Source organism: Callorhinchus milii, unplaced genomic scaffold (genome assembly GCF_018977255.1).
Source record: "Callorhinchus milii isolate IMCB2004 unplaced genomic scaffold, IMCB_Cmil_1.0 Scaffold1, whole genome shotgun sequence".
NCBI lineage: Eukaryota > Metazoa > Chordata > Chondrichthyes > Chimaeriformes > Callorhinchidae > Callorhinchus > Callorhinchus milii.
The window spans coordinates 29,698,866-29,711,129 of record NW_024704742.1 but is presented as its reverse complement, the minus strand read 5'-3'; the positions used below and the strand labels follow the sequence as shown (position 1 = coordinate 29,711,129).

Sequence of the window (12,264 nt, the reverse complement as noted above, 5' to 3'; positions counted from 1 at the left end):
CTCTACTGTTACAGCCACAGATAGGACAGGAGATCACACCCAGGAGACTGTGATGATCACAGTTGCACAACGTTACGGCTCAGAAACAGGTCATTTGACCGGTCGTGCCTATGCCAGTATTTTCCTCCACAAGAACTACCCGATTGAATCCCATTATCCTGCTCACTCCCTACATTCACCCTTTAATATGCTTCTTTTTTAAAAAAAAACGAAGTCTTATCTAATTTTCGTTTAAAAGAATTTCAAGCCGTATCGAAGGCCACAGGTTTGTTTGATTGTTGATCTATGCCGAGTAGATTGGTTTCTGCCAAGACAGTCTTTGCAACATTTTGCCTCAGCTCCCCTGAGCTAAAGGGGGTGAGAAATCAACCTCATTTTGGCTTGATCATATTCATTAACCCTTTCCAGACGAATGTATGTGTAGAGGCCAGGGTACCAATTGGCTGTGATTCCCCCTATTCTCCCCTGGGATCCATGAGTCTGCTGACAATCATTGTCCAGTCTCACACGTGAAAACAGTAACTTGGGTGAGGTGTCATATTTTTGGTCATTGCCTCTGACTCAAGGTGTGAGAGCAAGAGAGAAAGGGCTGAAGGGAGGGAGAGGAAGAAAGGCAGTGATGGAGGGAGAGGGACAGTGATAGAGAGGGAAAAAGAGAGTGATAATGAGGGAGAAAGAAAGTGATGAAGAGGGAGAAAGAGTGATGGAGAGGGAGAAAAAGGGAGAGGGAGAGGGAGAGTGATAGGGAGATGGAGAAAGTGAGTGATAGAGAAGGGGAGAAAGAGCGTGATAGGGAGAGGGAAAAAGAGTGAGAGGGAGAAAGAGAGTGATAGAGAGGGAGAAAAAAAGTGATAGTGAAAGGCATATATAAAGACACAAGAGAGAGGGAAAGACAGATTGAGACAAAGAGAGACACAGAAAGACAACGAGAAAGACAGAGAGCAAAATGGAATGAGAAACACAGAGAGAATGAGAGAGAAGCGAGAGAAAGTGAAGAGAAAGAGAGACAGAGTGAAGCTCTGGGAGGAAGAGAGAGAGACATATATATACACACACACATGCATACATGAACATATGCAAAAGTGCTCAGTGTCTCATGCAACCATGTATAAACTGAGAAAAGAGAAAAAAATATTAAAAGACAAAAGAAATGTGTAGAATTCTTAAATTGTACAGCACAGGAGGAGGCCATTCAGCTCATCCACTGTGCCTGTGCGGGCTCTGGGACAGAGAGCTCAGCGTTTACTCCCTTTCCCCCAAACCCTTTTACATTTTGCTTTTCACGCATTTGTCGGGGAGGTGTGTGTGGATGGATGACCGAGTGTTTGAATTTACCACCTTCTGTCTGTTATCTCATCCCATATGATTGTTGTGAAGTATGGGATTTTTGACCCAGCCTGGGTTTGTGCTGAACATTTCTAAATAGCAGAAATCTTCCATGTTTCTTGTAAACTGGGGCCCCTGACACCTTCTGGAGCAAAGCCAGGGATGAATTAGGAATCAGCTGCTTACTCCTTGTAGGAGCATATCATGAAAATACAAAGCTGTGGAGAAGATTAGGGGTGTTGGGAAGCCTGGGTTGGAGGATTGTACAATGTTACTTTAAACACACTGCATTTGGAGTTACGAAAATGCAAGAGGACTAAATGCAAATCGGCTACGGGCAGCCATCATCTCCCTCGTTAACGTGAAGCAGCAGAAAGGCAAAAGCAAAGTGAGGTGGAAAAAAAGACTGCAGCATATAAAGCGGTCACTTCCTATGCATTGCTTGAATAGCTGTCCTCTGAAGTCATGGTGGCAGTCAGCGAGGTGGGGGGAGGTGCTGTGCACAGGGCTCAGTCTGTTGCTATAGTAACATCTCCTTGGTGTGTTTTTTTTCTGTTGTTTTGGGGAAGAAGTGGATCGACATTGGTGGGCCACTGAGCAGAGCAGCTTGTGCATCCGTTTGGCAGATTCGGGCTGGGAGCGAGCGAACGAGCGGTCTCGTGTGCAGCGCTCTGCTCTACCTCTGCCCCCTTTGTGTTGCTATTGCGGCTCCAGGACTGGCACAACAGCACGTGTCCAGCTCGGGCAGCGCTGCTGTTCACTGCTTTTCTCCTCGCAACTGCGAGAAAATATGCTGTGAGGCTTTAGGAAACAAAAGTATCCACAAAGCACTGAAATTCTTGCTGGGAGGAGGAGGAAGAGGAGGGCAGGGGGCAAAGAAATGATTGCCTTTAGAAAGGGGAGAACACACAGTCAATGTATTTTGCAATATATCCTGTAAAGCACTTTGGAACATCCTCCCGATGTAAAAGGCGCTACACCAAATGTAAGGGCTATTGTTGTTTGTAAATGCAGTGTGGTTTAAAGACACAACCGGGAAATGGGAGGGTTGGTCTAACACATGCCAATGGATATTCCCTCTACACAACAACAACAACTTGCACTCGCGCAGCACCTTTTATGTAAGCTAACATCTCAACACACTTGCTTTTTTAAGGTCAGTGCGCGAACTCGAGGAAGTTGTGATGTGGGGGGGAACGCAGGGAAATAGGAATCAGTGACTGAGGGCATGGTTGAAAAGTAGGTTTGCAAAAGTGTTTTGAAAACAGGGAGGGAATGAAGTGATGTTTGGTAGGAGTTCCAGATAATTATCACCCGTCAGTTGTCGTCTTGGCTCAGTTGGGAGCACGCTCATCTCTTGGCTCAGATGCTTGTGGGTATGAGACCATCAATTCCTGAGTTTTTGAGCTCACAGGATTTTTAACCCTCCAGTGCAGGAGCACTCATTGTCGGAGGTGCCATCCCTCAGGTACACCATTCAAACCAACCTCCCAGATACCTGTTGAGGGGATTGACAATCCCATAAAACTATTGAAAAAATGTTTCCCCCAGATTTTTCCAGATAATTCAGCCTTTGTTCACATTGTGGGCTGTTGGTGGCAGCTTGTGGTATGCAAAATGGCTGCTGTCTGTTTATCTGCATTTGCCAAGATAAACAATTGCTCTAAAATGCTTCAAAGTCATTATAAAAATGTTTTCTTGAATGTGGGGACCCTCTGAACGATGGGGCCACCCAACCTGGCTGAAAATCCCAGGTGCATTGTTTTTAGCTGAGAACAGATTATTTTTGAGAGGTGAGAAATGATCTTTCTGAAGATATACAGAGCTCAGTAATTGTGTGAATAAGGTGGGGGGGGGCGGGGGCGGGATAGCTGAGATGCCCCCTCACTCCAACACTTGAATACCAGCACTCAGTGGGATCAACAAACTCACATAGAAGATCACATCAATGAGCTCAAGCACAGGAAAAAGCATTTTGAGGTGTAAATGCATCACTAACTGGAAATACCGTGTTTCTCCTACCAAACTGTGAGATCTTGAGTCATAGCTGAGTTGTTGAGGTGTCAGAGTGCCAAACATGGGTTTCCCTGAAAGAGGCGTGTTTCATGTTCTGCATCATATTCACACTTCTGTTCCCAACAAGAGCTTTTCACCGCCTCCCCCCCCACCCCATTGCCTAGATTCCACACATTTGTGTGTCAGCCTGGCTCAGTTGGTAGCGCTCACGCTTCTGAGTCACAAGCCACATTGGGATTTAGACTCACATAATCGAAGATGACATACCAGTGCAGGAAATCCTGTGATTTGGGTCGGCCTCTAGACGTGAAAGGTGCTTTACCAAGTGTGAGGATTATTATTATCACAATGTAAACAATGGCCACTTGAGGGTGAAGTACCAGAGGGTGCCCAGGGAGGGGTATATATGCCACCCCAAGAGTCGGTATCTTCATAGATGGACGAACGGAGGAAGGTTAGATGGAAAGGAAAAATTAGTCACTACTTAGTGAATAATCCACTGCATCGGTTCATAAGGCTGCATCTCAGGAATGGGCTCCCAGCCCATTCCCTCGGATGTGGGCAGAGGATGGCAACGGAATTCCTAAACAGTTCTCCCACATTATTTTTATTTCTTCCCTTAATGTTAGGTGTGTTTTGCAGTTGGTTTGTAAAAGGAGGCAGCGTCTTCATCAGAGTGGAGTACTGCAACTCAGTGGTTAGAGCACTCGACTCGCAAGCCAGAGACTTGGGTTCGATTCCCGGCAGGCAAAACGTTGGGCAAGTTTACTTAATCCACACACCTCTGCTTACCTAGCAGTAAGTAGGAGCCTGGTTGTTAATCGATTGGCGGAGCGCTTTTCCGGGTATAATAATTTCTTCAAAAAATAAAAAAAATAATATATTGGTCACTTCAATCCCCGACTCTTTGTGAAACACTGCTGTGCGCAATTGGCTAATGCCACGTTTCGCCCACAAAATATACAGTGAATTCACTTTACAATAGATTCTGTGAAGCACTTTGAGACGTCTTGAAAACGTGATAAGTTGCTATATCAAATGCAAGTATTATTATTATAAGCGTCTGGCGAATATTTTATCTTTGTTCGGGTAGAGACACAGCACGTGGGGCATCACTGTTGATTGTCCGAGGCAGGGGGAGAAGCGGAGGGACACTTTGGGAGAGGAATAGCAGTGCAGTCGATTTTCTTCTTCGAGGGCAGTGGTCGCTTTATGTGCCCCGCTTTCGCCACAGGTTTGTGGCAGAAGCAAAGAGCGACACACACATGGTGCGGAGTGGGTTGGACTCAGTTTGAGGACAATGACAACTGACTGTCCGCGTGCAAGGCAGCCGCGAGGTCTGCAGGAGCTCACCACTGCTTATGACAGAAATGTACAAACCCCCTGGAGAGCTTTCATTATTCAGCGCTTGTGAATAATGCTGTTTTAGTCCTGGAGAAACCCAGATGCAGTATCTGATTCCAGTGAACCCTGGGCTAGTTAATGGAATTTTCATGACAGAAATCATAAAAGTGATTTTTTTTAAAAACCAGTCGCCTGCTTTTGTTCTCCTTCAGAAAAAAAAGCCGCTGTTTGGACCTGAGCTGTCAGTCACTCTGGAGCAAAGCCCTGTTTTCATTCCAGACTTTATCCCCACGTAAATTACACATGAATCGAACCCCTAGAATAAAGTCACCAGTGTGTACTGTTCTGCCATTTCCTTGTGAAAGGTTCATAAGGACTAATTGTCCAGTACTTTGATAAAACTTATGGTTGTTTCTTTCCCCACTGAGCGTATGCAGTTTGGGCCCTTCTTCCCCCTCCCCCCCCAGTTCTGTATTGAAGCCTATGAGGGGAAGTGGGTGGTTGCTTCTGTTGTGAAGCTTCGAGACTCCCTGCACACACACCCACCCCCCACACACTCCTACAGCTACCACTACCCACATGACATATTAAAGGGGAGACAGCAGGGTGGATATTCTTGAAGGATGAGATCAAATACCTTCTTCATCTGAATCTAACTTGATCTTGAGATATCACTAACATACAATTAATGGGCGTCCCAAGACATTCCGTCATTGTGCAATGGAGTTATCCCACCGATGCCACTATTGCTCAACAATTTTTTGCGTGAGGCCTTCCAAATAGCAGTTCAATGGCTCCATCAATGGACAAGTGGGTAAAGTCAACCACAAGTGTGTAAAGGCCCTGTATAACAGGCAAGTGTGCTGACCAGATGATTACCGATTTGATCTGCACTGAATTAAATGGAGCGCATAAGGAGAAATTGTACAGATATAGTAATAAATATAATCACTCCAAAATATCAAAACAAGGAATATTGCAATTAGAATCAATGGGGTGAAAATTGCCATGTTGTAGTGTGTTAATTAACAGCTAATTGAGTGCTAAATAACATATGCATTAATTTAGCGACCAGTTGATAATTAACATCAAAGGTCCACTGAACCCTTTGCCCCATGACACCCAAAACCATCTCAATGATTATGGTGAGAAGCCATTGGACTTTGGTCTGGGTTAGTGGGATACAGGCTTAACTAAGGAGAGAAATGATAGTCAAGGCAATATCCCTCCAGCCAGCAGTGCAATGCCAGAAAACTACTTTGGTTATTTGGCACAACCATTGAGAAGGGTATTGGAGCCCGGTTCCACTTCAAGGAGATCTGGGATAATTATTAATAAGAAGAAATGCCACAAAACAGTTTTACATTGAAAAGAAAGATGTAGATCTAACTGCAGATTAAAAGACTACATGGTAAAGATTCACCTGATGTCAGCCTCTAATGGGATTTCCCTTTATAAGGATGTAACACTCAATGGAATTTTACCCATATATTTAACCGTAATTGTTAAAATGCTGAATTAATTGAAACACAAGAGGAGCAGTTTGCGTCAAGCATTATTCTTTGGTTGAAACACTGAACCCCAATTTATACAGCCAAACCTAATAGTAACAGACAGGTATTAGACACCTTTGATTTGCTCCTGGCAGAACCTCTGATATACTCAATGAAATGAGAATGGCTTTATGGTCTCCAAGAATCTACAGATATGCAGTTTGACTGTACTTTGCTGGTCACAAGTTTACACTGAAGAGAGTTAACATTTCTGTCAAGTGGAGTCAAACGTGCAATCGTTCATTAATCAATTCTCTTTATTTTCCTCCCAAAGCTTCAAGAAACTGTTAAGCGGAAACTTGAAGGAGCCCGTTCACCACTGAATGGAGACCTGCAAAATGGAGTTTCTGACAGCAGCTTCTCTCCGACCAGTAAGAGAGTCCGAAAAGAGGGACCTGGGATAGAGCAGAGCAACAGTCTGCCCAATAACATCCCCATACCTTCAGTCTCTCCTCTGCATCAAATTGACATTAAACCAACTTTTCCCAGACCGACCAGTGGAAATAATTCAACGGGAATGGACGACCTAAACAAAGAAGGTCGACATCCCAGAGTGAACCTACAGGTCAATGGCACCAGAGATGATGATGACTTTAACCTGATTTTAACCAAGGATCTTAAGCAAGAGCCGCTGGATGACCCAACGGGTATGGACTCATCGGACGCTTCCCTTGTCCATCAGAATAAACTGTTCTCGGACATTAATCTCAACGAACAGGAGTGGCAAGAGTTAATTGATGAACTGACGAGCACAGTCCCAGAAGATGACATGCACGATCTGTTCAATGAAGATTTCGATGAAAAGAAAGAGATTGAGGTTATCAGACCCACTGCACAAACCCCAGTGCCACAAGATAACACAAATATAAAGTCTGAGATGTGTCCATCTCCTTTTAACCAGATGTCGATGGGATCTCCTCAGGTGAGACCATCTTCTTCAGGTCCTCCCTTTTCCAACGTCTCTACGGTCTCTAACGTCTCGTCTGTATCAAGCATTTCATCACTTTCTGCTCCGGCCACCTCACCAGTGACCTCTGCAAGCCAATCCCAGCAGCAAACCCCCAATCAAACCCCAGCACACGCAAGACCTGGAAGTGGCTTTCTGATGACGACATCTTCTGGGTCAGGGTCAGGCCAGGGGCCAGGACCGGGACCTGTACCGGGATCTGGTCCAGGACCTCTGCCGCCATCCGGTTCTGATCTGTCTCGAGCTGAACAGTTAAAGCAAATGGCAGTGCAGCAGCAGCAAAGAGCTATGTTGCTGCAGCAAAAGCACCAACACACTCAGCAACAGCACCAGCAGAATCAGACACCGAGCTGGTCACCCGCAGCTCCACCACACAGTCCCTTTGGAGGACCCTTTAATCCAGACAAACCAAATAGCCCAATGATGTACCCACAGGCCTTTAATAACCAAAAGCCTATGGTGCCTACTATGACAAGCAACCCTCAGAAGGCCATGAATAACTACCTCTCACAAAACCACATGAGCATGATGAATCAACAGCCAAATAGCATGGGGCAGAACTCTGTGAACAAACAGGCCATGCTTTCGTATGCTAACACTAAACCACTGTCTCATTATAATATTGAGCCTGTGGGCCAGAGAATGACCCCGCCGATGGTTAGTCAGAACAAAACTCCTATGATGCCCTACTTGCAGCAACAGCAGCCACATATTCAACCTCAGGCTCCTCATATTAGTGAGGAACAGAAGCGCCTGCTGTTAATGAAGCAGAAAGGACTACTGCCCCAGACAATACCTTATGGAACACTGCCAAGCCATGGTCCGGTAAGTGAGAAGAGCATATTGATTTTCAATGCTGCCAAGATTGGTGTTTAGTTTTGTTCCTCTTGCTTTTATATTAGAGGATTCTTGCTTATTTCACTTCTTTGAAGTCCCCAAAGCGTTAGTTTTATCTCTGTTTGTGCGTACGTTTAATCTTTTTGACTTGCCTTGTGTTTTAGTTGGTCTTGTAATAAGTGGTCCATGTGTTTTTTGTTCAAGATGCATTGATTAGATTCAAGGAAAGTTGGTTAAGGCCTGGCTTGAGGCTTGGCTTTGATAGGGCACTTTGAACACTTTATATTCCAACAAATAACTGTGCTAAAATAGATTTCCTTTGCAAACTCTGACAGATCAAGAAGTGTAACTGGGGACTAGTGTTTCATAAACGGTCCACCATAGTACTTGGTCTCACAGTTTGATATCTGACTTGCTGGCATTTTGCTCCTGTCTCGTGAACATTTTCTATTTTATTTTGCTACAGCGATAATCCCATCTTGGATCACAGTGTGTGTTCCATTATTTGCCCAGCGAATATAACTTAATTTGTCCATGTACAAGGGCTTGTTACTGTTTTCTCAACAGAGTTTCAGTTACAAAGGACTAAAGCATGGTTTTATACACACTGGTGTTACAGTTACCAGGTGTTCACAAAGTCCTGTTACCCCCACGTTTTTTCTACAGTTCACTGACCAACAACTGTAACACGTGGAATAAATTCTAAATACATAACAAATGTATTTAGAAGTACTTACTTGTACTCAGTACAAGTGTTTAACTGTGTTTAGATGTCCAGAGTATGGGTGTGAGCACCATCATTTTCATGGCAGATAATGATCCATTGTCATGTTCGGTCTGACATCTTGCGTAACATGGATGGAGTGACGAGGAAGTTACTGGTATCAGACATTGTTACACTCGACTCATCTGCAACAGAAAATAAAAATTCATTGAAAGAAAAAAATAAGGGTGTAACAGGACTTTGTGAACACCCTGAACTTTACCACAATGTGTATCAGGTGGAATGATCAGCTGCACAGGTTCATTTGCACTCGGTTCCTTTCACGTTATAGGGTAAAATTTGTGTTATTCCAAAATGTGTTCCTATTTTTTGTTAGAAACACCAGCAGGTGTTGCAAGTGTGCAGGTTAGTGGCTTCCTGTACTCAGGCTCTGAGCAATGCCATTTTGTTTTTACTATGAGGTCAGTGATCCTATTTTCTAAATTTTAGGACCTATATCAAACTTAATGGTATGTTTTTCTTTAATATCAGTTTCCCAGTATTATAATAGAAAGACAGCTACTGCCTGTGGATTTGTACCCAGCGTAATCAGTGTCCTCTGGAACTTAGGACCAACACTGGAGCTGCAAATCATTGGATTAGGGACTATAATTTGGATCTCTGTCTTGGGTAACAGTTGTACTCAGGAGCCTCCTGGGGTAGTTTGGACAAATTAATGGAGTCAAGAGAAAACTGGCCTTCCACCAAGTGCTGAAGTGTCCCCTCTTGACCTCAATTCCCTGTTAGTGCGAGGTTGAGTGCTAAACTTCACGGCAGACTACTATGTTCATCCTTGACATGACTGTTAGTCTGTGCGTTCTGTCCGTCTTTCACTCACCCTGCTATAACTCAAAAGATGCAAGGACCAATCAACTGTTTTGTTTATTTGAAAAAANGAACACATACTAGTGCCTGAATATTTCCGGAGGCCGAGTTGTCATATGTGGCCTCTCCAGACTAATTCAAGAGATATTAACCTAACTTAGATTAAGCTCAGCTATTATTCCCTGAATAGACTCAGGAAACCTATTTTACAAAGCTTCAACATCATCTCTACCAAGCACGAATCAAGTTGGTGGCACTATCAACCTTATTGAGATGGGGAAAGGGGGCTTTAACTGCAGAACACATTTAAATCTGGTTCTTTAAATCGACCCGGTATTTCATATGTTTAGAAAAACTGTTCTATAATTTTGATCCTTCCACAGTGACCCCTTCCAAATAATAACTGATTGAAATTTGAATATATTAAGTTGCTCTATTTTTCTTTACCTAGTTTTCAAATGCAGTTATTATTATCTTCTATATAATAATAATCCTTCCATTTGAATATAACACCTTTCATGTCTGGAGGACGTCCCAAAGAGCTTAACAGGATATACTGTAAAGTGCAGTGACTGTCTGTTTTGTGGATAAGTATGGCAGCCAATTTGGGCTCAGCAATGTCCCATAAACAGCCATGAAGTGAATGACCAGTTTTATCTGGGGTATAAAAGAAGAGGATGCAGCCAATGCCACAGTATCCGAGGAAAGGGTAGAGAAATTGGATAAGATAAGGAGGTATTAAAAAAGTTGTTGTTGCTCAAGGTAGATAAATCACCCGGTCTGGACGGGATGCATCCTAGGTTACCAGGTTATGAAAGGTTACAAAAGGTGTAAGGACCAATCAACTGTTTTGTATCAAGACCCTCCTTTTCGACTGTGCCTTCGATCACCCTGTTTCCCTCTCTGCTTTCCACCCTCCCCGATCCCAACCCCAGCTCGGGTCCAAAACTCTTGTCTGTCCAGTGCCTTGGGACGTCCTCCTGACGTGAAACACGCTGAAACAAAATTTCATTTTGTTGTTGTTGTTACTGAGGGAAGTAAGGGTGGAAATAATGGAGGCTCTGGCCACAATCTTTCAATCCTCTTTGGACACTGGGGTGGTGCCAGAGGACTGGAGGGTCGCAAATGTTACTCCCCTGTACCAAAGGGGGCAGAAGAATAAACCCGGGAACTACAGGCCAGTCAGCCTAACGTCAGTAGTGGGGAAACTTCTGGAGGCTATAATCCGGGACAAAATAAATTTTCACTTAGAAAATATGGGTTAATAAAGGACAGCCAACACGGATTTGTTGAAGGCAAATCATGTCTTACAAACCTGATGGAGTTTTTTGATGACGTAACGGAGAGGGTGGATGAAGGTAGTGCAGTTGATGTAGTTTATATGGATTTTCAAAAGGCGTTTGATAAAGTGCCACATAAGAGACTTATAAGCAAAATAGAAGCCTACGATATTGAAAGGACAGTGGCAGCATAGATACAGATCTAGCTGGGAGACAGAAAGCAGGCAGTGGTGGTGAACAGTTATTTGTCTGACTGGGGTGTCCAGAAGTGTGCCCCAGGGGTCGGTATTGGGACCACTGTAGTTTTTGATCTGTATAAATGACCTGGACTTGGGTATAGGGAGTACAATTTCCAAGTTTGCAGATGATACTAAGCTAGGAAAAGTAGTGAACAGTGAGCAGGATAGTAGCAAACTGCAAGAGGACATAGACAGACTGGTAAAATGGGCAGACGTGTGGCAGATGAAGTTTAATGTGGAGAAATGCAAAGTGATGCATTTTAGGAGGAAGAATGAGGAGAGGCAATATAAGCTGATGGTACAATCTTAAAGGGGGTGAAGGAACAGAGAGACCTGGGGGTTCATATAAGTAAATCTTTGAAGGTGGCAGGACAGGTAGATAAAGCAGTTAAAAAAGCATATGGGATATTAGGCTTTATAAATAGGGGCATAGAATACAAAAATCAGGAAATTATGATGAACCTTTATAAAACACTGGTTAGGCCTCAGCTACAGTACTGTGTTCAGTTCTGGGCACCACACTTTAGGAAGGATGTCAAGGCATTGGAGAGGGTGCAAAGGAGATTTACCAGGATGGTACCAGGAGCAGAAAAGGTTAAGAGGAGATTTACTAGAGGTTTTAAAAATTATGAGGGGATTCGATAGGGTGAACAAGCAGAAACTATTTCCATTGGCTGGTGGGTCGGTAACCCGAGGGCACCGATTTCAAATAGTTGTTAAATGAAACAGAGGGGAGCAGGTAAGGAGAAATTTTTTTCACACAGCAGTTGTTCAAATCTGAAATGCATTGCTTGAAAGAGTGGTGGAAACCGATTCGATAACAACTTTTAAGAGAGAAGTAGATAATTATTTTGGGAGGACAAGTTCGCAGGGCTATTGTGAGAGAGCAGGGGAGTGGGATTGATTTGGATAGCTCTTTTCAAAGAGCCGGCACAGACGTGATGGGCCGAATGGCCTCCTTCTGTGCTGTATAATTCTGTGAATCTATAATTCTATTGTTGGCCTTGAGAAACTCCTTTCTCTTTTTGAATAGTGTTTAGATTTGCCCTTTGCTGGTGATGGAGTGGGTGGAGAGTCTCTTTTGGTTGATTTAGGTGGGATTGTTTGCAGGACC

At 43.8% G+C, this 12,264-nt stretch overlaps 1 protein-coding gene across 1 annotated transcript in view; it reads left to right on the top strand.

Annotated features, from left to right (window-relative positions):
* Window positions 1-12,264, top strand: part of maml3 (mastermind-like transcriptional coactivator 3) — a 117,162-nt gene that overhangs the window by 21,649 nt on the left and 83,249 nt on the right. The window contains exon 2 of the mRNA XM_042339125.1: window positions 6,514-8,031. Coding sequence (XP_042195059.1) covers window positions 6,757-8,031 — 1,275 coding nt within the window. The 5' untranslated portion in view covers window positions 6,514-6,756. The remainder of the gene's footprint in view (window positions 1-6,513; window positions 8,032-12,264) is intronic.